Source organism: Ranitomeya imitator, chromosome 10 (genome assembly GCF_032444005.1).
Source record: "Ranitomeya imitator isolate aRanImi1 chromosome 10, aRanImi1.pri, whole genome shotgun sequence".
In the NCBI taxonomy this organism is placed as follows: domain Eukaryota; kingdom Metazoa; phylum Chordata; class Amphibia; order Anura; family Dendrobatidae; genus Ranitomeya; species Ranitomeya imitator.
The window spans coordinates 58293381-58320523 of record NC_091291.1 but is presented as its reverse complement, the minus strand read 5'-3'; the positions used below and the strand labels follow the sequence as shown (position 1 = coordinate 58320523).

Here is a 27143-nt window from a genome sequence, read left to right as displayed (position 1 = left end):
CCAATGGCTGCCAAACTGGGTCAACAACTGGGTCATCTATCACCTCCTCTTCAATGTTGTGCACCTTCCTCTGTGTCACCATGTAAGGTGCTATAGCGTTCGGGACTGGGCACCATAGTCTCATCAGGGTCAGATTCTGGCTCAGTACACTGCGAGGGCAATGTAGTGATTTGAGTCAATGGAACAGCATTATAATCTAGCTGTGGCTGTGCATCAGTGCACTCCATGTCCGATTCATCTTGTAATGGGCAGTTAACAATTTCCCTTTCTAACCCAGGCACGGTATGTGTAAAGAGCTCCATTGAGTAACATTTGGTTTGGGTGAAGGACACAAGGAAACGTCTTGTTCCTGACCGAGAGCATTTACTGACGACTCGCTGTTTTATATTTGGAACTTTCTGAAGAGGAGGCGAAAGAGCTAGAGGCTGAGTCAGCAATGAAAGCCAAAACTTTTTCCTGCTGCTCTGGCTTTAAAAGCCGTTTTCCTACTCCCAGAAAAGGGAGCCTTCAAGGCCTTGTGTAGCCAGACGATGACGCTGGCTCAACACCTCCAGGCTTAGGTGCTATTGTGCTTTTGCCACTACCACCAGATGCACCACCACCACCACCATCAGTACCAGCTGGCAACCACCGCCCACGGCCTCTTCCACGATACTTCCTCATTTTTTGGAAAATGTAACCAAAATAACAACCGTCATATGGTACTGTAAAACAAGGTAGAAGGTGTATATAAACTTGTTGAGAATTTGAATCTCCCTTTTTTTTGGGAGACTGAACCAAAACTCAGGCCCTGCGCGTAAAACAATGCAGTGTAAGTGGCAGAGAGTGGCTGGCTGATATACGACAAACTAACAGGACAGAAGTATATCCACTTTGTGAGAATTTGAAACTCCCTCTTTTTGGGGAGACTGACCCAAAACTCAGGCCCAGGGTATAAAACAATGCAATGTAAGTGGCAGAAAGTGGCTGGCTGACATACCCCAAACTAACAGGACTGCAGTAGATCCACTTTGTGAGAATTTGAATCTCCCCTTTTTTGGGGGGAGACTGACCCAAAAACTCAGGCCTAGTGTATAAAACAACACAATGTAAGTGGCAGAAAGTGGCTGGAAGATATATGAAAAAATACAAGGACTGTAGTACAATTTCAATCTTCCTACAATGATCTCAGGAAAAGTATGGCAGCAATAAAAAGGACTGCTGCACACAAAAGTGTGGACAAATAAACAAGATAACTGTGCAGAAAGGAGCAACAGGATTTTTGCTTTTAAAAAAGCAGTTGGTTTGCACAGCAGCGTGCAAACAGCAATGCAGCTATCAGGGAGCCTTATAAGGGAGCCTAATAAGCTACAGAGCTGATGCACAAAAATATAGCCTCCACTGTCCCTGCAAACAAATGGTGGTGTTGGACAGTGGAAATCGCTACAGCACAAGCAGTTTCGAGGGTTAATCTTCCCTCCCTAACTATATCCCTTCTTCTGATGAAGCTGCGGCAACCTCTCCCTATGCTACAATCGGCAGAAGTAAGATGGCGGTCGGCGTGCACGCCCCTTTATAGCCCCTGTGACGCCGCAGAAAGCAAGCCAATCACTGTCATGCCCTTCTCTAAGATGGTGGGGACTGAGACCTATGTCATCACGCTGCCCACACTCTGCGTCCTCCTTCATTGGCTGAAAAATGGCGCTGAAAACGTCATATGAAACGCAACTTTGGCGCGAAGATCGCCGACCTCATGGCTGATCCCACAATAGGATCGGGTCGGGTTTCATGAAACCCGACTTTGTCGAAAGTCGGCGATTTTTGAATTTGTCCGATCCATTTCACTCAACCCTACTTTCGAGCGCTGCCATGCACCCATAAAGTGGTTTACATATAAGATATCAGGGTATTCAAGACAAATTGTACAACAACTTTGGTATCTAAATTCTCCTGTTAACCTCAGGAAAATAAAAATTTGCCGGCAAAAACATCATTTTTGTGGAAAAAATGATTTTTTATTTTTATGGCTCTACCTTATAAACTTCTGTGAAGCACTTGGGGGTTCAAAGTGCTCACCACCCATCTAGATAAGTTCCTTGGGGGTTATAGTTTCCAAAATGATATCACAAACCAGGGATTCAAGCTTGAGGAGGATAATTTGCATATTCCAGGTGCCTTCTGGGAAAAGCGAAGAGTCTCCCTAAGCAAGAAGATAGTTGGGTACAGCCGGGACCAGCTGCTTGGAAAGCATCACCAAACCAGGGATTCAAGCTTGAGGAGGATAATTTGCATATTCCAGGTGCCTTCTGGGAAAAGCGAAGAGTCTCCCTAAGCAAGAAGATAGTTGGGTACAGCCGGGACCAGCTGCTTGGAAAGCATCACCAAACCAGGGATTCAAGCTTGAGGAGGATAATTTGCATATTCCAGGTGCCTTCTGGGAAAAGCGAAGAGTCTCCCTAAGCAAGAAGATAGTTGGGTACAGCCGGGACCAGCTGCTTGGAAAGCATCACCAAACCAAGGATTCAAGCTTGAGGAGGATAATTTGCATATTCCAGGTGCCTTCTGGGAAAAGCGAAGAGTCTCCCTAAGCCTTACGGCGCGCAAATTTTTGCCTGTAGGACATTATTGCAAGAAAGCTTGGCTGAGTAGATTACACAAGAAGGAAAACACACAGCAAGTCAGCAGGAACTAGGAGCAACATGGCAGATGTGACAACCTACATGGTGAGCTGCAGCATGTGCTACATGTTCACAGATCGACCAGAAGAAGAATCCAATTTCACCTGTCAGAAGTGTAGACTAGTGGCCCTTTTAGAAGAAAAGGTGCGGGGTCTGGAAGAAAGAATAGCAACTTTGAAACTCATCAAAGAAAATGAAGACTTCCTAGACAGAACAGAAGAATCTCTACTGGTCACAGAAGGTGAAAAAAAGTGTCAGAGAACCTCCAAAAGCAGATGAGTGGAAGCATGTGACCAAAAGAAGCAAGAAGACCATGGAGAAATCACCAACCACACAACTGAAGAACCGATATCAAAACTTTGTAGAGGATGAAGATGGCACACCTAAGGATGAAGCAATACCAGCAAGCAAAAAAGAAAAGGGCACACAGCAACAAGTGACAGCAAAAAGTACAGCCAAGAAGCAACGAAGAGTGGTGGTGGTGGGAGACTCACTACTGAGAGGCACAGAAGCAGCCATCTGCAGACCGGACATAACCGCAAGAGAAGTATGCTGCCTTCCAGGTGCGATGATCAAGGATGTGACCGATAGGATACCAAAGCTCTTCAGCTCCAAGGATGTCCACCCATTTCTTCTGATACATGTTGGCACCAATGACACGGCAAGGAAGGACCTACCGACAATCTGCAAGGACTTTGAAGAGTTGGGAAAGAAAGTAAAGGAACTGGATGCACAGGTAGTTTTTTCTTCTATACTTCCAGTAGACGGGCATGGCACCATGAGATGGAACAGGATCCTTGATGCGAACAACTGGCTAAGACGATGGTGCAGACAAAAAGGATTTGGATTCCTGGACCACGGTGTGAATTACTTGTACGATGGACTCCTCGCCAGAGACGGACTACACCTCAATAAACCTGGGAAACACACATTCGCCAGAAGACTTGCTACACTCATCAGTAGGGCGTTAAACTAGAAGAAGAGGGGACGGGAAGAAAAACATTAGACTCGAACAATGAAGACCCAGGAAAACATACTCAGAAGGGAGGTAAGAACATTTCTGAAACAATCCACAGCAAGGAGATTGGAACAAAACAAAATCCTCTAAACTGCATGCTCGCAAACGCCAGAAGCCTGACAAACAAGATGGAAGAACTAGAAGCAGAAATATCTACAGGTAACTTTGACATAGTGGGAATAACCGAGACATGGTTAGATGAAAGCTATGACTGGGCAGTTAACTTACAGGGTTACAGTCTGTTTAGAAAGGATCGTAAAAATCGGAGAGGAGGATTGGTTTGTCTCTATGTAAAGTCTTGTCTAAAGTCCACTTTAAGGGAGGATATTAGCGAAGGGAAAGAGGATGTCGAGTCCATATGGGTCGAAATTCATGGAGGGAAAAATGGTAACAAAATTCTCATTGGGGTCTGTTACAAACCCCCAAATATAACAGAAATCATGGAAAGTCTACTTCTAAAGCAGATAGATGAAGCTGCAACCCATAATGAGGTCCTGGTTATGGGGGACTTTAACTACCCGGATATTAACTGGGAAACAGAAACCTGTGAAACCCATAAAGGCAACAGGTTTCTGCTAATAACCAAGAAAAATTATCTTTCACAATTGGTGCAGAATCCAACCAGAGGAGCAGCACTTTTAGACCTAATACTATCTAATAGACCTGACAGAATAACAAATCTGCAGGTGGTCGGGCATCTAGGAAATAGCGACCACAATATTGTACAGTTTCACCTGTCTTTCACTAGGGGGACTTGTCAGGGAGTCACAAAAACACTGAACTTTAAGAAGGCAAAGTTTGACCAGCTTAGAGATGCCCTTAATCTGGTAGACTGGGACAATATCCTCAGAAATAAGAATACAGATATTAAATGGAAAATGTTTAAGAACATCCTAAATAGGCACTGTAAGTGGTTTATACCTTGTGGGAATAAAAGGACTAGAAATAGGAAAAACCCAATGTGGCTAAACAAAGAAGTAAAACAGGCAATTAACAGTAAAAAGAAAGCATTTGCACTACTAAAGCAGGATGGCACCATTGAAGCTCTAAAAAACTATAGGGAGAAAAATACTTTATCTAAAAAACTAATTAAAGCTGCCAAAAAGGAAACAGAGAAGCACATTGCTAAGGCGAGTAAAACTAATCCCAAACTGTTCTTCAACTATATCAATAGTAAAAGAATAAAAACTGAAAATGTAGGCCCCTTAAAAAATAGTGAGGAAAGAATGGTTGTAGATGACGAGGAAAAAGCTAACATATTAAACACCTTCTTCTCCACGGTATTCACGGCGGAAAATGAAATGCTAGGTGAAATCCCAAGAAACAATGAAAACCCTATATTAAGGGTCACCAATCTAACCCAAGAAGAGGTGCGAAACCGGCTAAATAAGATCAAAATAGATAAATCTCCGGCTCCGGATAGCATACACCCACGAGTACTAAGAGAACTAAGTAATGTAATAGATAAACCATTATTTCTTATTTTTAGGGACTCTATAGCGACGGGGTCTGTTCCGCATTTGGCATAGCAAATGTGGTGCCAATATTCAAAAAGGGCTCTAAAAGTGAACCTGGAAATTATAGGCCAGTAAGTCTAACCTCTATTGTTGGTAAAATATTTGAAGGGTTTCTGAGGGATGTTATTCTGGATTATCTCAATGAGAATAACTGTTTAACTCCATATCAGCATGGGTTTATGAGAAATTGCTCCTGTCAAACCAATCTAATCAGTTTTTATGAAGAGGTAAGCTATAGGCTGGACCACGGTGAGTCATTGGACGTGGTATATCTCGATTTTTCCAAAGCGTTTGATACCGTGCCGCACAAGAGGTTGGTACACAAAATGAGAATGCTTGGTCTGGGGGAAAATGTGTGTAAATGGGTTAGTAACTGGCTTAGTGATAGAAAGCAGAGGGTGGTGATAAATGGTATAGTCTCTAACTGGGTCGCTGTGACCAGTGGGGTACCGCAGGGGTCGGAATTGGGACCTGTTCTCTTCAACATATTCATTAATGATCTGGTAGAAGGTTTACATAGTAAAATATTGATATTTGCAGATGATACAAAACTATGTAAAGCAGTTAATACAAGAGAAGATAGTATTCTGCTACAGATGGATCTGGATAAGTTGGAAACTTGGGCTGAAAGGTGGCAGATGAGGTTTAACAATGATAAATGTAAGGTTATACACATGGGAAGAAGGAATCAATATCACCATTACACACTGAATGGGAAACCACTGGGTAAATCTGACAGGGAGAAGGACTTGGGGATCCTAGTTAATGATAAACTTACCTGGAGCAGCCAGTGCCAGGCAGCAGCTGCCAAGGCAAACAGGATCATGGGGTGCATTAAAAGAGGTCTGGATACACATGATGAGAGCATTATACTGCCTCTGTACAAATCCCTAGTTAGACCGCACATGGAGTACTGTGTCCAGTTTTGGGCACCGGTGCTCAGGAAGGATATAATGGAACTAGAGAGAGTACAAAGGAGGGCAACAAAATTAATAAAGGGGATGGGAGAACTACAATACCCAGATAGATTAGCGAAATTAGGATTATTTAGTCTAGAAAAAAGACGACTGAGGGGCGATCTAATAACCATGTATAAGTATATAAGGGGACAATACAAATGTCTCGCTGAGGATCTGTTTATACCAAGGAAGGTGACTGGCACAAGGGGGCATTCTTTGCGTCTGGAGGAGAGAAGGTTTTTCCACCAACATAGAAGAGGATTCTTTACTGTTAGGGCAGTGAGAATCTGGAATTGCTTGCCTGAGGAGGTGGTGATGGCGAACTCAGTCGAGGGGTTCAAGAGAGGCCTGCATGTCTTCCTGGAGCAGAACAATATTGTATCATACAATTATTAGGTTCTGTAGAAGGACGTAGATCTGGGGATTTATTATGATGGAATATAGGCTGAACTGGATGGACAAATGTCTTTTTTCGGCCTTACTAACTATGTTACTATGTTACTATGTATGTATGTAAGGCAGTTAATACAAGAGAAGATAGTATTCTGCTACAGATGGATCTGGATAGGTTGGAAACTTGGGCTGAAAGGTGGCAGATGAGGTTTAACAATGATAAATGTAAGGTTATACACATGGGAAGAAGGAATCAATATCACCATTACACACTGAACGGGAAACCACTGGGTAAATCTGACAGGGAGAAGGACTTGGGGATCCTAGTTAATGATAAACTTACCTGGAGCAGCCAGTGCCAGGCAGCAGCTGCCAAAGCAAACAGGATCATGGGGTGCATTAAAAGAGGTCTGGATACACATGATGAGAGCATTATACTGCCTCTGTACAAATCCCTAGTTAGACCGCACATGGAGTACTGTGTCCAGTTTTGGGCACCGGTGCTCAGGAAGGATATAATGGAACTAGAGAGAGTACAAAGGAGGGCAACAAAATTAATAAAGGGGATGGGAGAACTACAATACCTAGACAGATTAGCAAAATTAGGATTGTTTAGTCTAGAAAAAAGACGACTGAGGGGCGATCTAATAACCATGTATAAGTATATAAGGGGACAATACAAATATCTCGCTGAGGATCTGTTTATACCAAGGAAGGTGACGGGCACAAGGGGGCATTCTTTGCGTCTGGAGAAGAGAAGGTTTTTCCACCAACATAGAAGAGGATTCTTTACTGTTAGGGCAGTGAGAATCTGGAATTGCTTGCCTGAGGAGGTGGTGATGGCGAACTCAGTCGACGGGTTCAAGAGAGGTCTGGATGTCTTCCTGGAGCAGAACAATATTGTATCATACAATTATTAGGTTTTGTAGAAGGACGTAAATCTGGGGATTTATTATGATGGAATATAGGCTGAACTGGATGGACAAATGTCTTTTTTCGGCCTTACAAACTATGTTACTATGTTACTCTGTTACTTGTGGGGGGTTTCCAGTGCGTATGTACATCAGGAGGTCTCCAAACGTGACCTGGCATTAGATCTCATGCCCTTCCGAGCTCTGCCGTGCGCCCAAACAGTGGTTTACCCCCACATATGGGGTATCGGCGTATTCATTTTTTCTTTTTGCATTTGTGAAAATAAAAAAAACTGGTTCTGAAATAAAATGTTTATGAAAAAAAGTTGATTGTTAATTTTTTCCTTCCACGTTGCTTCAGTTCCTGTGAAGCACGTAAAGGATGTTAGGGTTGGCGGAAGGCACCAAATATATATATCAGAAGTAGTAGGTGCGTTCGCAACCCAGGGTCCACCGTGCAGGAAAGAACCTGCTGCTAGAAAACTCGGTACAATATGGTGGTATAAACGAACTCTGTTACTTCACATAGTCCGTTAGCAAAGAGAACGCTGTGCCCTGTTAAGCTCACAGAGGAACCCAGCTGCTTAGTAGAGCCGATAGTGTTCATGCAGTCAATAGCAAACACGTAGCTCCTCTCCCGTGGAGCCAAAATTCTAACGGCTATACGCCAGCCCTGAATCCACACACAAAACTCCTCGCCGGAGGTGCCAGCATTCTAGGGGCTTATTTCAGCCAAACCCTGACTGCATACAAACATGACCACACTGACGGCTGAGCTCATACATAAATTGACACTAGCGAACGTTTTATAGTTGCAGTTCAACAGGACCTTCCTGGAGGACCAATGGGAGCTGCTACAGGGCCTGAGCATGTGACCCCTGACCTCCAATGAGAGGTCCTCCCGTGGGCATGCTCAGTCCCAGAAAAGCCTGCTTGCCGCAGACAGTGCAGGGTACAATAGCAGAGCCTGGAAAAGCAGCAGTAACCCTTTGCACAGTATCAGACTGAGTGAGACGCTAGGATCGACGTCTCCGCTGAGCAGGCTCCACTGCAGCTGATGCAGAATGGGAGACCGCAGCAGACGTGGTTCGCGATTCCCCTTGTGCAGCGGTGGGAACTCGACTCATAACAAAGGGTTAATTAACTTGCTGAATGTGGTTTTGAGCACCTTGAGGGGTGCAGTTTTTAGAATGTGTCACTTTGCGGTATTTTCTGTCATGTACACCCTTCAAAGTGACTTCAAATGTGATATGGTCCCTAAAAAAATGGTGTTGTAAAGATGAGAAATCGCTAGTCAACTTTTAACCCTTATAACTTCCCTATATATTAGTGCTTGTCTTACCTCATACTCAGATGTCCATTAAGCAAAATCTAAGTAAGGATCTTAATGTTTATTGTCGTAGATCGGTTCACTGCACATGGAGGTAGACACGGGTACACTGCGGCTATAAGAACTTTATTTGGTTTATTATATGCAGCATAAACCATGGCATAGTAATGCAAATGCAGCCCTCTGGGCACAAACAGGAAGAAAAAAAAAGGTGTCAGAAAACAGTCATTCTGAGAGCGGGCTTCCTCCCACTCACTGCAAGCAGAACACACACGGCTGAGGTTTTAGAATACTCTTTCCTGGAGTGCTTCCTATCCAGGAACAAACTGAACACTGCGGCCTTTGGAAGCCAAGTACTTAAGCCCCAGACCATGTGACTGCTCCATTATGTGACTGTTCACATGATTGTGACCTCACAGAGGTCCTGTCAAGACACGGTTGCTGGCTCTGCAGGTGGAGATAAGTTGGACATTCTCCCACCCACTCTATGAATGTCCACATAAATCCAGCTTATTCATGCAACTTTAGTTTAAGCCTCACAACACTTTAGTGTGCTGGAGGAAAATACTCTGGCTTTATATGACTAACGCCATTAAACGTAGTGACACATATCTCCCCTCCAGTACTTTACCAGTGACTTTGTCACACTCAATATACAGTGGATCTCTAAATATGCATGTGAGGCTGTTCAGTTCAGCTAAGAAGTCCCATGGCTGGTCCAAAAATCACTGATAATACCTATACTTTATTTGCCATTATATTATACTTTCTGACTTGAATACATTTAGAAATATTTGTTTTTTTTTCAAATAATGTATACATCTACTATATAATTGTCTAAGGGTCACTTCCGTCTTTCTGTCCTTCTGTCTGTCTGTCTTTCTGTCTGTTACGGATATTCATTGCTCGCGGCCTCTGTCTGTCATAGAATCCAAGTCGCTGATTGGTCGCGGCAAAACAGCCACGACCAATCAGCGACAGGCACAGTCCGGAAGAAAATGGCCGCTTCTTACTCCCTGAAGTCAGTGCCCAGTGCCCGCATACTCCCCTCCGGTCACCGCTCACACAGGGTTAATGCCAGTGGTAACAGACCGCATTATGCCGCGGGTAACGCACTCAGTTACCGCCGCTATTAACCCCGTGTGTCCCCAACTTTTTACTATTGATGCTGCCTATGCGGCATCAATAGTAAAAAAATATAATGTTAAAAATAATAAAAAAACAAAAAACCTGCTATACTCACCCTCCGTAGTCCGCCGAGCCGCTCGCGCCTGCCGCCGTCTTCCATTCCCAGCGATGCATTGCGAAATTACCCAGAAGACTTAGTGGTCTCGCGCGCCCATCGCCACAGCGCCGCTGGATCCCAGGGGGTGAGTATGTAACTATTTTTTATTTTAATTCTTTTTTTTAACAGGGATTTGTGCCCACACTGCTAAATACTGCGTGGGCTACATGGCTGCTATATACTACGTGGGCAGTACTATATACTACATGGCTGCTATATACTACGTGGGCAGTACTATATACTACATGGCTGCTATATAGTTACGTGAGTAGTACTATATACTACATGGCTTGTATATACTACGTGGGCAGTACTATATACTACATGGCTGCTATATACTACATGGGCAGTACTATTTACTACATGGCTGCTATATACTACGTGGACAGTACTATATACTACATGGCTGCTATATACTACATGGACAGTACTATATACTACATGGCTGCTATATACTACGTGGGCAGTGTTATATACTACATGGCTGCTATATACTATGTGGGCAGTGTTATATACTACATAGCTGCTATATACTACATGGGCAGTGTTATATACTACATGGCTGCTATATACTACGTGGGCAGTGTTATATACTACATGGCTGCTGTATACTACATGGCCTGTGTTAGATACTGCGTGGGCTGCGTTATATACAACACATCGGGTATTCTATAATATGTATGTATGTATATAGCAGCCACATAATATATAGCACAGGCCATGTACTATTTGTATGCTATATACTACATGGCTCCTATATACTACATGGCCTGTGCTATATACTATATGGCTGCTATATACATACATATTCTAGAATACCCGATGCATTAGTATCGGGCCACCATCTAGTTTAAAATAATTGCCTAATCTATACTATCATTTTGTTTAATTTTTTTAGGGGAGATTCAGGAAGAGATGACAACAACAGCAGCTTATCCTTTAGAATGGAAAGCAGGTATTTAAAAAATATTGAATAACTCAGCATTAAAGTGTAGATTATTTTTATTATTTATTATTATAGCGCCATATATTCCATGGTGCTTTACATGTGAGGAGTAGTGTTGAGCGATACCGTCCGATACTTGAAAGTATCGGTATCGGATAGTATCGGCCGATACCCGAAAAATATCGGATATCGCCGATACCGATATCCGATACCAATACAAGTCAATGGGACACGAAGTATCGGAAGGTATTCTCATGGTTCCCAGGGTCTGAAGGAGAGGAAACTCTCCTTCAGGCCCTGGGATCCATAGGGATGTGTAAAATAAAGAATTAAAATAAAAAATATTGATATGCTCACCTCTCCGGCGGCCCCTGGACATCACGCTGCTAACCGGGAGGCTTCTGTGTTTAAAATGCGCGCCTTTAGGACCTGCGAATGACGTCCCGGCTTCTGATTGGTCGCGTGCCGCCCATGTGACCGGCACGTGACCAATCAGAAGCTGTGACGTCATTCGCAGGTCCTCAATTCCTAGAATTAGGAGTTTTTGTGAATGAGAATGACGTCGCGGCTTCTGATTGGTCACGTGGCGGTCACATGGGCGGCACGCGACCAATCAGAAGCCGCGACGTCATTCGCAGGTCCTAAAGGCGCGCATTTTAAACACAGAAGCCTCCCGGTTAGCAGCGTGATGTCCAGGGGCCGCCGGAGAGGTGAGCATATCAATATTTTTTATTTTAATTCTTTATTTTACACATCCCTATTGATCCGATACCGATACCCGATATCACAAAAGTATCGGATCTCGGTATCGGAATTCCGATACCGCAAGTATCGGCCGATACCCGATACTTGCGGTATCGGAATGCTCAACACTAGTGAGGAGGGCTATACATAATAAAAAACAGGTACAATAATCTAAATCAATACAAGTCACGACTGGCACAGGAGGAGTGAGGACCCTGCTCGCGAGGGCTCACAGTCTATACTTGTACTTAGCACATTAACTATATAGTGAAAAATACTGATGAACTCAACAATTCAAGCAAACATTCAAGCAGCTGCAAATATATTGTAGATTAACCCCTTCATGACCAGGGGATTTTTCGTTTTTCCGTGTTTGTTTTTCGCTCCCCTCCTTCCCAGAGCCATAACTTTTTTATTTTTCCGTCAATTTGGCCATGTGAGGGCTTATTTTTTGCGGGACGAGTTGTACTTTTGAACGACATCATTGGTTTTAGCATGTCGTGTACTAGAAAACGGGAAAAAAATTCCAAGTGCGGTGAAATTGCAAAAAAAGTGCAATCCCACATTGGTTTTTTGTTTGGCTTTTTTGCTAGGTTCACTAAATGCTAAAAATGACCTGCCATTATGATTCTCCAGGTCATTACGAGTTCATAGACACCAAACATGACTAGGTTATTTTTTATCTAAGTGGTGAAAAAAAATTCCAAACTTTGCTAAAAAAAAAAAAAAAAAAAAATTGCGCCATTTTCCGATACTCGTAGCGTCTCCATTTTTCGTGATCTGGGGTCGGTTGAGGGCTTATTTTTTGCGTGCCGAGATGACGTTTTTAATGATAGCATTTCGGTGCAGATACGTTCTTTTGATCGCCCGTTATTGCATTTTAATGCAATGTCGCGGCGACCAAAAAAACGTAATTCTGGCGTTTCGAGTTTTTTTCCCGCTACGCTGTTTAGCGATCAGGTTAATACTTTTTTTTATTTGATAGATCGGGCAATTCTGAGCGCGGCGATACCAAATATGCGTAGATTTGATATTTTTTTTATTGATTTATTTTGATTGGGGCGAAAGGGGGGTGATTTAAACTTTTATGTTTTTTTTATTTTTTTCACATTTTTTTAAACTTTTTTTTTTAACTTTTGCCATGCTTCAATAGCCTCCATGAGAGGCTAGAAGCAGGCACAAGCCGATCGGCTCTGCTACATAGCAGCGATCTGCTGATCGCTGCTATGTAGCAGAATTGCACGTGTGCTGTGAGCGCCGACCACAGGGTGGCGCTCACAGCGACGGGCAATCAGCAACCATAGAGGTCTCAAGGACCTCTATGGCTACAATGGAGACGCATCGCCGACCCCCGGACATGTGACGGGGGTCGGCGATGACGTCATTTCCGGCCGCCCGGCCGGAAGCGGTAGTTAAATGCCGCTGTCTGCGTTTGACAGCGGCATTTAACTAGTTAATAGGTGCGGGCAGATCGCGATTCTGCCCGCGCCTATTACGGGCACATGTCAGCTGTTCAAAACAGCTGACATGTCCCGGCTTTGGTGCGGGCTCACCGCGGAGCCCTGCATCAAAGCAGGGGAGCCGGCATCGGACGGTATAGTACGTCCGATGCCGGTAAGGGGTTAAAAGACCAACTCCTTGTGAAACTTACTTATCAAGTAATCATTTTACTTTTCATATCCTTTTTCCCAAGGTACTGAATGTCAATCATATTGTAAACCATCCCACAGTCGTGTGCACATGAACCTTCGCAAGTACTGCAAAAAAGATTATGGTATGTAAACTTTTACGCTTGTGTAGACGTTAAACTTGCTACCTACAAATGAAATTGGGAAGCAAATAATGCACTGTATATATTTTCCAACTTAAAATAGTCGACTATTAATTACCTTATAGCTTTGAAATCTTAGTGCTATTGTAAAAGAAATCTACTTACAATATATGTTCTAGTAATAAGCAATTACTATTACTCTCAAAGAAAAGTTATAAGAAAAAGTGCAATGTAAATTCACTTTATTAGTAAGTGACTGTAGCATGCAGGAAAAGACTGCCAATACAATTCTATGTTAAATTTGACATTTTTTACAGAATGTAAACAGGTCAACATTATTAAAGCTTTTATAACTACAATCACTAATGGGATGTGTTATGTCTTCAGTTTCTATGACTTTTTATGTGCAAATAGATTAATTAGTGGCAAAGAACAGCTGCATTGCTATGCTTTCATGGTGCTCTTTGCTTGGTTTGGGTTAGTGTCCTCTCAGTAGGTCCTCTCTTGATCCCACAGGCACCGCCAGGATAAAATGACCAAAGGATCATTATTTCTTAGGATTAGTTAAAGCCATTGCTTTTGAGAAAATAGAGATGCTAGGATATAGACGAAAGTGTGCACTAAAATGCAGAACGTGTAAGAGAGGGAATGGAGAACGGTCAAGACCAAGCCCTGCTGTGTAGAAAGAATGTTTTCACTAACACAAAGGGAATTATCAAGATAAGCCGATTTCCTTCATTCTTGTAAAAAAAAATGAGGGCAAAGGCAAAAAAATGAAACAAATAAAAACAGAACTAAGATAGAAAAGACCATCATTTTACCTAGGTATAAACATGGATAAAATATTCCTCAAAAAGCAAAAATTATTTGTAAAAAAAGTTTTATTCTTCAATCAAAAAACCTTTTGAATAATTGTATTTTCTATACCTCTTTTCACAAAGAAAGGTTATACAAACTGTTGGGTGGCCTGTTAAGCATTAATGCTCAGTATGCTTCAGGGAAAGCCTCTTTTAATCAGGATGGTAAGGGGCCCTCAAGGCCCTGACAGAGGTGAGAAAAGACAGGAGAATAAAAGAGTTTTCCTTGATTAATCTTCTTTATGTCATGACCAATAAAAGTAAACAATCTTCAAACAAATGATGAGTCTCAGAGTAAGTTCTTGAATTAAAGGCGTGAGGTTGAAGGTTAAGCGTGTGCAACCACCCAAGGTGTCTGTGTGTATATAAGAGCAATGTTACAAACCCTGCAAACATGCTGCTTCTTTTAAACGAAAAAAAAAAAGATAGAGCGTATAACCAATGTAGCTTAATACTGCCTATTATACTACCATATACTATCAAATGGAATTCTGCCTAAAACAAAAAAGTAATTGACTCATGCCTGTATAAAAAGTGAAAAACAATAAAACATAATAATCCCAAAGAAAACACGTATGAAAATGATGTATCTGTTCAAGTGTGTCAACCTTACCAAAATGAAGATGTAGATGCAGCTCCATATTAAAACATTGATCCTGTTTTTATGAAAAATGTAAAAACAAACAGCAGCCAATGGTGTAAAACAAAAAATAAACTGCTATTCGTTAGCAATGTAATATTAAGGAGAACAGCAAAGTAAACCTTTAAATTGCGAAATGGCCAATTCTCACATTTGCACAAAAACAAATGGTCGATCTCCAAACAAAGTGAGAGCAGTACATTGATGCAAGCATGATTTACTCCTCCAGAAACACAACTTTTAACCCTTTCATGACTTTTAGATTTTCCATTTTTGCATTTTTGCTTTTTGCTCCCTTTCTTCCTAGAGCCATAATTTTTATTTTTATTTTTCCGTCACTATCGCCATGTGAGGGCTTGTTTTTTGGGGAACGAGTTGTTATTTTGAATAACAGCATTGATTTTACCATATAGCTTTCTGGAAAACGGGAAAAAAAATTCAAGTTCAGTGAAATTGCAAAGAAAATGCAATTCCAAAATAGTTTCTTGGATTTTTTGTTTACCATGTTCACTAAATGTTAAATCTGACCTGCCATTATGATTCCTCAGGTCTGTTCGAGTACAAAGATACCAAACATATATAGGTTCTTTTTTATTTAAGTGGTAAAAAAAAATCCTCAAATTTGTAAGAAAAAAAAATGCTTATGACATACCATAATTTTCTGAAACCAGTGCAGTCTCCATTTTTCAGGATTTGGGATTGGGTGATGGCTAATTTTTTTTGCATCAAGTTGATGTTTTTAGTGACACTATTTTGTGGTAGTTACAATGTTTTGATTGCCCAGTATTGCAATGTAGCAATGGCCAAAAAAGCGTCTATCGCAGCTGACATCCGGCACTATGTGCCAGGAGCGGTCACGGACCGCCCCCGGCACGTTAACCCCGGCACACTGAGATCAAACATGATCGCCGGGTTCCGGCAGTATAGGGAAACATTGCGCAGGGAGGGGGCTCCCAGCATGCTTCCCTGAGATCCTCAAAGCAACGTGATTTGATCGCGTTGCTGCGAGGGTCTCTTACCTCCTCCTCCCTGCAGGCCCGGATCCATAATGGCCACGGGGCTGCATCCGGATCCTGCAGGGAGGTGGCTTACCAGCGCCTGCTCAGAGCAAGCGCTGGTAAGCATCCCTGCTGTGCCTGTGTGATCGCTGATCTAACACAGTGCACATCAAAGTAAAAAAAAAATGTTTACATGTGGGAAAAAAAAATTAAATTCCTAAATAAATAATAATAAAAAAAAATATTGTTCCATTAAATACATTCCTTTATCTAAATATAAAAACAAACAATAAAAGTACACATATTTAGTATCGCTGCGTCCGTAACGTCCCGTCCTATAAAACTGTCCCACTAGTTAACCCCTTCAGTGAACACCGTAAAAAACAAACAAAAAAACAACGCTTTATTATAATACAGCCGAACAAAAAGTGGAATAACACGTGATAAAAAAGACGGATGTAAATAATCATGGTACTGCTGAAAACACCATCTTGTCCCTCATAAAACGAGCCGCCATACAGCATCATCAGCAAAAGAGTAAAAAAGTTATAGTCCTCAGAATAAAGCGATGCAAAAATAATTATTTTTTCTATAAAATAGTTTTTATCGTATAAAAGCGCCAAAACATAAAAAATGATATAAATGAGGTAGTATCGCTGTAATCGTACTGACCCAAAGAATAAAACTGCTTGATTCATTTTACCAAACGTGGAACGGTATAAACGCCCTCCCCAAAAGAAATTCATGAGTAGCTGTTTTTTGGTCATTTTGCCTCACAAAAATCGGAATAAAAAACGATCAAAAAACGTCACGTGCCCGAAAAAGTTATCAATAAAAATGTCAACTCGTCCCGCAAAAAACATGACCTCACATGACTCTGTGGACCAAAATATGGAAAAAATTATAGCTCTCAAAATGTGGTAACGCAAAAAATATTTTTTGCAATAAAAAGAGTCTTTTAGTGTGTGATGGCTGCCAGTCATAAAAATCTGATAAAAAACCCACTATAAAAGTAAATCAAACCCCCCTTCATCATCCCCTTAGTTAGGGAAAAATTAAAAAAATTTAAAAATGTATTTATTTCCATTTTCCCATTAGGGTTAGGGCTAGTGTTAGGGCTAGGGTTAGGGCTAGGTTTAGGGCTAGTGCTAGGGTTAGGGTTAGGGCTAGGGTTAGGGTTAGGTTTAGGGTTAGGGCTAGGGTTAGGGCTAGGGTTAGGGCTGGGGTTAGGGTTAGGGCTACAGTTAGGGTTGGGGCTAAAATTAGGGTTGGGGTTAAAGTTAGGGTTAGGGTTTGAATTACATTTACAATTGGGAATAGGGTTGGGATTAGGGTTAGGGGTGTGTCAGGGTTAGTGGTGTGGTTAGGGTTACCGTTGAGATTAGGGTTAGGGATGTGTTTGGATTAGGGTTTCAGTTATAATTGGGGGGTTTCCACTGTTTAGGCACATCAGGGGCTCTCCAAACCTGACAGCATCTGATCCCAGCCAATTCTGCATTGAAAAAGTAAAACAGTGCTCCTTCCCTTCTGAGCTCTCCTGTGCGCCCCAACGTATGGGGTATCAGCGTACTCAGGACACATTGGACAACAACTTTGGGGGTCCAATTTCTCCTGTTACCCTTGGAAAAATACAAAACTGAGGGCTAAAAATTCATTTTTGAGGAAAAAAAAGATTTTTTATTTTCACAGCTCTGCATTATAAACTGTAGTGAAACACTTGAGGGTTCAAATGTCTCACAAGACATCTAGATAATTTCCTTGGGGGGTCTAGTTTCCAATATGGGGTCACTTGTGGGGGGGGTTTCTACTGTTTAGTTACATCAGGGGCTCTGCAAATATAACGTGATGCCTGCAGACCAATCCATCTAAGTCTGCATTCCAAAAGGCGCTCCTTCCCTTCCGAGCTCTGCCTTGCGCCTAAACGGTGGTCCCCCCTTCCACATATTGGGTATTGGCGTACTCAGGACAAATTGGACAACAATTTTTGCAGTCCAATTTCTTCTCTTACCCTTGGGAAAATACAAAACTGGGGGCTAAAAAATAATTTTTGTGAAAAAATAAAAGATTTTTTATTTTCATGGCTCTGTGTTATAAACTGTAGTGAAACACTTGGGGGTTCAAAGTTCTCACAACACATCTAGATAAGTTCCTTGGGGGTCTAGTTTCTAATATGGGGTCACTTGTGGGGGGTTTCTACTTTTTAGGTACATTAGGGGCTCTGCAAACGCAATGTGATGCCTCCAGACCATTCCATCTAAGTCTGCATTCCAAATGGCGCTCCTTCCCTTCCGAGCTCTCCCATGCGCCCAAACGGTGGTTCCCCCCACATATGGGGTATCAGCATACTTAGGACAAATTGGACAACAAGTTTTGGGGTTCAATTTCTCCTGTTACCCTTGGGAAAATGCAAAATCGGGGGCTAAAAAATTAATTTTTGTGGGAAAAAATTCATAAAAAGAGTTTTTTATTTTCACGGCTCTGCGTTATAAAATGTAGTGAAACACTTGGGGGTTCAAAGCTCTCACAACACATCTAGATGAGTTCCTTAGGGGGTCTACTTTCCAAAATGGTGTCACTTGTGGGGGGTTTCAATGTTTAGGCACATCAGTAGCCAATTTCTTCTCTTGCCCTTGGGAAAATAAAAAATTGGGGGCGAAAAATAATTTTTGTGAAAAAAATTTGATTTTTTATTTTTACGGTTCTGCATTATAAACTTCTGTGAAGCACTTAATGGGTCAAAGTGCTCACCACACATCTAGATAAGTTCCTTAGGGGGTCTACTGTCCAAAATAGTGTCACTTGTGGGGGGTTTCAATGTTTAGGCACATCAGTGGCTCTCAAAATGCAACATGGTGTCCCATCTCAATTCCTGTCAATTTTGCATTGAAAAGTCAAACGGCGCTATTTCCCTTCCGAGCTCTCCCTTGCACCCAAACAGTGGTTTAACCCACATATGGGGTATCATCGTACTCAGGACAAATTGTACAACATCTTTTGGGGTCCATTTTCTCCTGTTACCCTTGGTAAAATAACACAAATTGGAGCTGAAGTAAATTTTTTGTGAAAAAAAGTTAAATGTTCATTTTTATTTAAACATTTTAAAAATTCCTGTGAAACACCTGAAGGGTTGATAAACTTCTTGAATGTGGTTTTGAGCACCTCTAAGGGTGCAGTTTTTAGAATGGTGTCACACTTGGTTATTTTCTATCATTTAGACTCCTCAAAATGACTTCAAATGAGATGTGGTCCCTAAAAAAATGGTGTTGTAAAAATGAGAAATTGCTGGTCAACTTTTAACCCTTATAACTCCCTAACAAAAAATAATGTGGTTCCAAAATTGTGCTGATGTAAAGTAGACATGTGGGAAATGTTACTAATTAGGTATTTTGTGTGACATTTCTCTGTGATTTAATTGCATAAAAATTTAAATTTGGAAAATTGCAAAATTTTCAAAATTTTCCCCAAATTTCCATTTATTTACAAATAAACGCAGGTAATATCAAATAAATTTTACCACTATCATGAAGTACAATATGTCATGAGAAAACATTGTCAGAATCACCGGGATCCATTGAAGCGTTCCAGAGTTATAACCTCATAAAGGGACAGTGGTCAGAATTGTTAAAATTGGCCCAGTCATTAACGTGCAAACCACCCTTGGGGGTAAAGGGGTTAAACACATGTGATAATTAGCTTTTCAGGTGATTCTAGTTAAAGGAAAACTACTTAAAAATGATGTGCCACATTATTAAGCAGGCCACATTTTTTAAGTAACATGGGAAAGAAAAAGGATCTCTCTGTTGCCGGAAAGCATCAAATAGTGCAATGCCTTGGTCAAGGGATTAGATATTTCCCGAAAACTTAAGCATGATCATCGTACTGTTAAGAGATTTGTGGCTGATTCTGAGCATAGACGTGCTGATAAAGGCAGAATGAGGAAGGTTTCTGCCAGGCATGTTTATTGGATTAAGAGAGAAGCTGCTAAAAAGCCATTACCAACCAGCAAACAGATATTTGAAGCTGCTGCTGCCTCTGGAGTCCCTCGAACCTCAAGGTGTAGGATCCTTCAAAGGCTCACTGTGGTTCATAAACCTACTATTCGGCCAACCCTAAACAGTGTTCACAAGCAGAAACGGTTGCAGTGGGTCCAGACATACTTGAAGACTAATTTTCAAACATAGTAACATAGTAACATAGTAACATAGTTAGTAAGGCCGAAAAAAGACATTTGTCCATCCAATTCAGCCTATATTCCATCATAATAAATCCCCAGATCTACGTCCTTCTACAGAACCTAATAATTGTATGATACAATATTGTTCTGCTCCAGGAAGACATCCAGGCCTCTCTTGAACCCCTCGACTGAGTTCGCCATCACCACCTCCTCAGGCAAGCAATTCCAGATTCTCACTGCCCTAACAGTAAAGAATCCTCTTCTATGTTGGTGGAAAAACCTTCTCTCCTCCAGATGCAAAGAATGCCCCCTTGTGCCCGTCACCTTCCTTGGTATAAACAGATTCTCAGCGAGATATTTGTATTGTCCCCTTATATACTTATACATGGTTATTAGATCGCCCCTCAGTCGTCTTTTTTCTAGACTAAATAATCCTAATTTCGCTAATCTATCTGGGTATTGTAGTTCTCCCATCCCCTTTATTAATTTTGTTGCCCTCCTTTGTACTCTCTCTAGTTCCATTATATCCTTCCTGAGCACCGGTGCCCAAAACTGGACACAGTACTCCATGTGCGGTCTAACTAGGGATTTGTACAGAGGCAGTATAATGTTCTCATCATGTGTATCCAGACCTCTTTTAATGCACCCCATGATCCTGTTTGCCTTGGCAGCTGCTGCCTGGCACTGGCTGCTCCAGGTAAGTTTATCATTAACTAGGATCCCCAAGTCCTTCTCCCTGTCAGATTTACCCAGTGGTTTCCCGTTCAGTGTGTAATGGTGATATTGATTCCTTCTTCCCATGTGTATAACCTTACATTTATCATTGTTAAACCTCATCTGCCACCTTTCAGCCCAAGTTTCCAACTTATCCAGATCCATCTGTAGCAGAATACTATCTTCTCTTGTATTAACTGCTTTACATAGTTTTGTATCATCTGCAAATATCGATATTTTACTGTGTAAACCTTCTACCAGATCATTAATGAATATGTTGAAGAGAACAGGTCCCAATACTGACCCCTGCGGTACCCCACTGGTCACAGCGACCCAGTTAGAGACTATACCATTTATAACCACCCTCTGCTTTCTATCACTAAGCCTGTTACTAACCCATTTACACACATTTTCCCCCAAACCAAGCATTCTCATTTTGTGTACCAACCTCTTGTGCGGCACGGTATCAAACGCTTTGGAAAAATCGAGATATACCACGTCCAATGACTCACCGTGGTCCAGCCTATAGCTTACCTCTTCATAAAAACTGATTAGATTGGTTTGACAGGAGCGATTTCTCATAAACCCATGCTGATATGGAGTTAAACAGTTATTCTCATTGAGATAATCCAGAATAACATCCCTCAGAAACCCTTCAAATATTTTACCAACAATAGAGGTTAGACTTACTGGCTTATAATTTCCAGGTTCACTTTTAGAGCCCTTTTTGAATATTGGCACCACATTTGCTATGCGTCAGTCCTGCGGAACAGACCCCATCACTATAGAGTCCCTAAAAATAAGAAATAATGGTTTATCTATTACATTACTTAGTTCTCTTAGTACTCGTGGGTGTATGCCATCCGGACCCGGAGATTTATCTATTTTAATCTTATTTAGCCGGTTTCGCACCTCTTCTTGGGTTAGATTGGTGACCCTTAATATAGGGTTTTCATTGTTTCTTGGGATTTCACCTAGCATTTAATTTTCCACCGTGAATACCGTGGAGAAGAAGGTGTTTAATATGTTAGCTTTTTCCTCGTCATCTACATCCATTCTTTCCTCACTATTTTTTACGGGGCCTACATTTTCAGTTTTTATTCTTTTACTATTGATATAGTTGAAGAACAGTTTGGGATTAGTTTTACTCTCCTTAGCAATGTGCTTCTCTGTTTCCTTTTTGGCAGCTTTAATTAGTTTTTTAGATAAAGTATTTTTCTCCCTATAGTTTTTTAGAGCTTCAATGGTGCCAATCCTGCTTTAGTAGTGCAAATGCTTTCTTTTTACTGTTAATTGCCTGTCTTACTTCTTTGTTTAGCCACATTGGGTTTTTCCTATTTCTAGTCCTTTTATTCCCACAAGGTATAAACTGCTTACAGTGCCTTTTTAGGATGTTCTTAAACATTTTCCATTTATTATCTGTATTCTTATTTCTGAGGATATTGTCCCAGTCTACCAGATTAAGGGCATCTCTAAGCTGGTCAAACTTTGCCTTCCTAAAGTTCAGTGTTTTTGTGACTCCCTGACAAGTCCCCCTAGTGAAAGACATGTGAAACTGTACAATATTGTGGTCGCTATTTCCTAGATGCCCGACCACCTGCAGATTTGTTATTCTGTCAGGTCTATTAGATAGTATTAGGTCTAAAAGTGCTGCTCCTCTGGTTGGATTCTGCACCAATTGTGAAAGATAATTTTTCTTGGTTATTAGCAGAAACCTGTTGCCTTTATGGGTTTCACAGGTTTCTGTTTCCCAGTTAATATCCGGGTAGTTAAAGTCCCCCATAACCAGGACCTCATTATGGGTTGCAGCTTCATCTATCTGCTTTAGAAGTAGACTTTCCATGATTTCTGTTATATTTGGGGGTTTGTAACAGATCCCAATGAGAATTTTGTTACCATTTTTCCCTCCATGAATTTCGACCCATATGGACTCGACATCCTCATTCCCTTCGCTAATATCCTCCCTTAAAGTGGACTTTAGACAAGACTTTACATAGAGACAAACCGCTCCTCCTCTCCGATTTTTACGATCGTTTCTAAACAGACTGTAACCCTGTAAGCTAACTGCCCAGTCATAGCTTTCATCTAACCATGTCTCGGTTATTCCCACTATGTCAAAGTTACCTGTAGATATTTCTGCTTCTAGTTTTTCCATCTTGTTTGTCAGGCTTCTGGCGTTTGCGAGCATGCAGTTTAGAGGATTTTGTTTTGTTCCAATCTCCTTGCTGTGGATTGTTTTAGAAATGTTCTTACCTCCCTTCTGAGTATGCTTTCCTGGGTCTTCTTTGTTCGAGTCTAATGTTTTTCTTCCCGTCCCCTCTTTTTCTAGTTGAACGCCCTCCTGATGAGTGTAGCGAGTCTTCTGGCGAATGTGTTTTTCCCAGGTTTGTTGAAGTGTAGTCCGTCTCTGGCGAGGAGTCCATCGTACAAGTAATTCACACCGTGGTCCAGGAATCCAAATCCTTGTTGTCTGCACCATCGTCTTAGCCGGTTGTTCGCATCAAGGATCCTGTTCCACCTCCTGGTGCCATGCCCGTCTACTTGAAGGATAGAAGAAAAAACTACCTGTGCATCCAGTTCCTTTACTTTCTTTCCCAACTCTTCAAAGTCCTTGCAGATTGTCGGTACGTCCTTCCTTGCCGTGTCATTGGTGCCAACATGTATCAGAAGAAATGGGTGGACGTCCTTGGAGCTGAAGAGCTTTGGTATCCTATCGGTCACATCCTTGATCATCGCACCTGGAAGGCAGCATACTTCTCTTGCGGTTATGTCCGGTCTGCAGATGGCTGCTTCTGTGCCTCTCAGTAGTGAGTCTCCCACCACAGTAAACAGTTTTGTTTAATGATGAGTGTCGAGAAACCCTGGATGGTCCAAATGGATGAAGCAGTGGATGGTTAGTGGATGGCCATCAAGTCCCAACAAGGCTGCAACGTCAGCAAGGAGGTGGAGGAGTCATGTTTTGGGCCGGAATCATGGGCGAACAGCTGGTAGGGCCTTTAAGGTTCCCGATGGTGTGAAAATGACCTCTGCAAAGTATATATAGTTTTTGACTAACAACTTTCTTCCATGGTATAAAAAGCAGAAACGTGCCTTCAGGAGCAAAATCATCTTCATGCATGACAATGCACCATCTCATGTTGCACAGGATACCTCTGAGTCATTGGCTGCTATGGGCATAATAGGAGATAAACTTATGGTGTTGCCACCATCATTCCCCGACTTCAACCCTATAGAGAACTTTTGGATTATCATCAAGCAAAAGATATATGAGGGTGGAAGGCAGCTCAAATCAAAGCAGCAGCTCTGGGAGGCTATTCTGACGTCATGCAAAGAAATACAAGCAGAAACTCTCCAAAAACTCACAAGATCAATGGATGCAAGAATTGTGAAGGTGATATCAAAGAAGGGTTCCTACTGTATGTTAACATGTAACTTTGCCTGTTAGGATGTTTTGGAGTTAAATAGCTTTTTTCTTCAGTGAATGTGACCTCCTAATGCTGCAAATTCCACAAATGAGCATTTTCAGTTATTTAAAACATATCAAATGTTTAGAAATTCTACTGTGCCTAATAATTTTGAACAGTACATTTTGAGCTTTTACTAATTTTTGAGATTATACTGTTATCATTGGGAGGCTTCTTCAATAAAATTCATTGTATACTCTAACAGGTGATGACTTTTATTAGATTGACTGTCATTTGCATCGACCATTTAAGAAAATCTGAGAAAAATGTAATTTGCATAATAATTTGGAACATGGTGTATATATATATATATATGTCAGTGAGACACACATATATATATATATATATATATTAATATTTCATACAGCGCTAGATAGCTTAAAAGCCGGTAATTCAATTGCCGTCTTTTCCTATCTCCTTCTCAAACCCGACATGATATGAGACATGGTTTACATACAGTAAACCATCTCATATCCCTTTTTCTTTGCATATTCCACACTACTAATGTTAGTAGTGTGTATGTGCAAAATTTGGGCGCTCTAGCTATTAAATTAAAGGGTTAATTCGCGGAAAAAAAATTGGCGTGGGCTCCCGCACAATTTTCTCCGCCAGAATGGTAAAGCCAGTGACTGAGGGCAGATATTAATAGCCTGGAGAGGGTAACAATATCTAATGTTAAAAATAATAAAAAAAAATAAAAAGGCAGCATGAATAGTAAAAAGCTGGTCACACAGGGTTAATAGCAGCGCTAACCGAGTGCGTTACACCGCGGTCAACGCTGCCATTAACCCTGTGTGAGTGCTGACCGGAGGGGAGTATGCGGGCGCCGGGCACTGACTGCGGGGAGGAAGGAGCTGCCATTTTCTTCCGGACTGTGCCCGTCGCTGATTTGTCATGGCTGTTTTGCCGCGACCAATCTGCGACTTGAATTTCCATGACAGACAGAGGCCGCGACCAATGAATATCCGTGACAGACAGAAGGACAGACAGACAGACGGAAGTGACCCATAGACAATTATATAGTAGACTAGTATAAACAAAAATGCTTAACCCCTTTACCCCCAAGGGTGGTTTGCACGTTAATGACCGGGCCAATTTTTACAATTTTTACAATTCTGACCACTGTCCCTTTATGAGGTTATAATTCTGGAACGCTTCAACGGATCCCAGTGATTCTGACATTGTTTTCTCATGATGACATATTGTACTTCATGATAGTGGTAAAATATCTTTGATATTACCTGCGTTTCTTTAATTTTTATGCAATTAAATCAAAGAGATATGTCACACAAAATACTTAGTAAGTAACATTTCACACATGTCTACTTTATATCAGCACAATTTTGGAACCAAAATTTTTTTTAGTTAGGGAGTTATAAGGGTTAACAGTTTACCAGCAATTTCTCATTTTTACAACACCATTTTTTTTTAGGGACCACATCTCATTTGAAGTCATTTTGAGGAATCTATATGATAGAAAATACCCAAGTGTGACACTATTCTAAAAACTGCCCCCCTCAAGGTGCTCAAAACCATATTCAAGAAGTTTATTAACCCTTCTTGTGCTTCACAGGAATTTTTGGAATGTTTAAATAAAAATGAACATTTAACTTTTTTTCACAAAAATTTTACTTCAGCTCCAATTTGTTTTATTTTACCAAGGGTAACAGGAGAAAATGGACCCCAAAAGTTGTTGTACAATTTGTCGTGAGTACACCGATACCCCATATGTGGGGGTTAACCACTGTTTGGGCGCATGACAGAGCTCGGAAGCAAAGGAGCACCATTTGACTTTTCAATGCAAAATTGACTGGAATTGAGATGGGACACCATGTTGCGTTTGGAGAGCCCCTGATGTGCCTAAACATTGAAACCCCCACAAGTGACATCATTTTGGAAAGTAGACCCCCTAAGGAACTTATCTAGAGGTGTGGTGAGCACTTTGACCCACCAAGTGCTTTACAGAAGTTTATAATGCAGAACCGTAGAAAGAAAAAATCATATTTTTTCAAAAAAATTATCTTTTCGCCCCCAATTTTTTATTTTCCCAAGAGTAAGAGAAGAAATTGGACTCCAAAAGTTGTTGCACAATTTGTCCTGAGTATGCTGATACCCCATATGTGGGGGTAAACCACTGTTTGGGTGCATGGCAGAGCTCGGAAGGGAAGGAGCGCCGTTTAACTTTTCAATGCAAAATTGACAGGAATTGAGATGGGACGCCATGTTGCATTTGGAGAGCCACTGATGTGCCTAAACATTGAAACCCCCCACAAGTGACACCATTTTGAAAAGTAGACCGCCTAAGGAACTTATCTAGAGGTGTGTTGAGCACTTTGATCCACCAAGTGCTTCACAGAAGTTTATAATGCAGAACCGTAAAAATAAAAAATCATATTTTTTCACAAAAATTATCTTTTCGCCCCCAATTTTTTATTTTCCCAAGGGTAAGAGAAGAAATTGGACCACAAAAAGTTGTTGTACAATTTGTCTTGAGTACGTTGATATCCCATATGTGGGGGTAAACCACTGTTTGGGCACATGGGAAAGCTCGGAAGGGAAGGTGTTATGATGCGGTGGTCTAGGAGCAACATGGAGCGAGCTCTGAAGGACGTGGAAACTGTACTAACCGCAGTCCCTAAGCTCAACACAACACTAGAAGCAGCCGTGGAATGCTCCTAACACTCCCTATGCATCTCGTCACAGCCTAAGAGCTAACTACCCCTAAAGGAAGAAGCAGGAAAACTATCTTGCCTCAGAGAAAAATC

At 41.4% G+C, this 27143-nt stretch overlaps 1 protein-coding gene across 2 annotated transcripts in view; it reads left to right on the top strand.

Annotated features, from left to right (window-relative positions):
• LOC138652289 (netrin-1-like) overlaps window positions 1-27143 on the top strand; it is a 297725-nt gene that overhangs the window by 258223 nt on the left and 12359 nt on the right. For both annotated transcript variants that reach the window (XM_069743073.1, XM_069743072.1), the window contains 2 exons: window positions 10969-11025; window positions 13454-13534. In XM_069743073.1, coding sequence (XP_069599174.1) covers window positions 10969-11025; window positions 13454-13534 — 138 coding nt within the window. The remainder of the gene's footprint in view (window positions 1-10968; window positions 11026-13453; window positions 13535-27143) is intronic.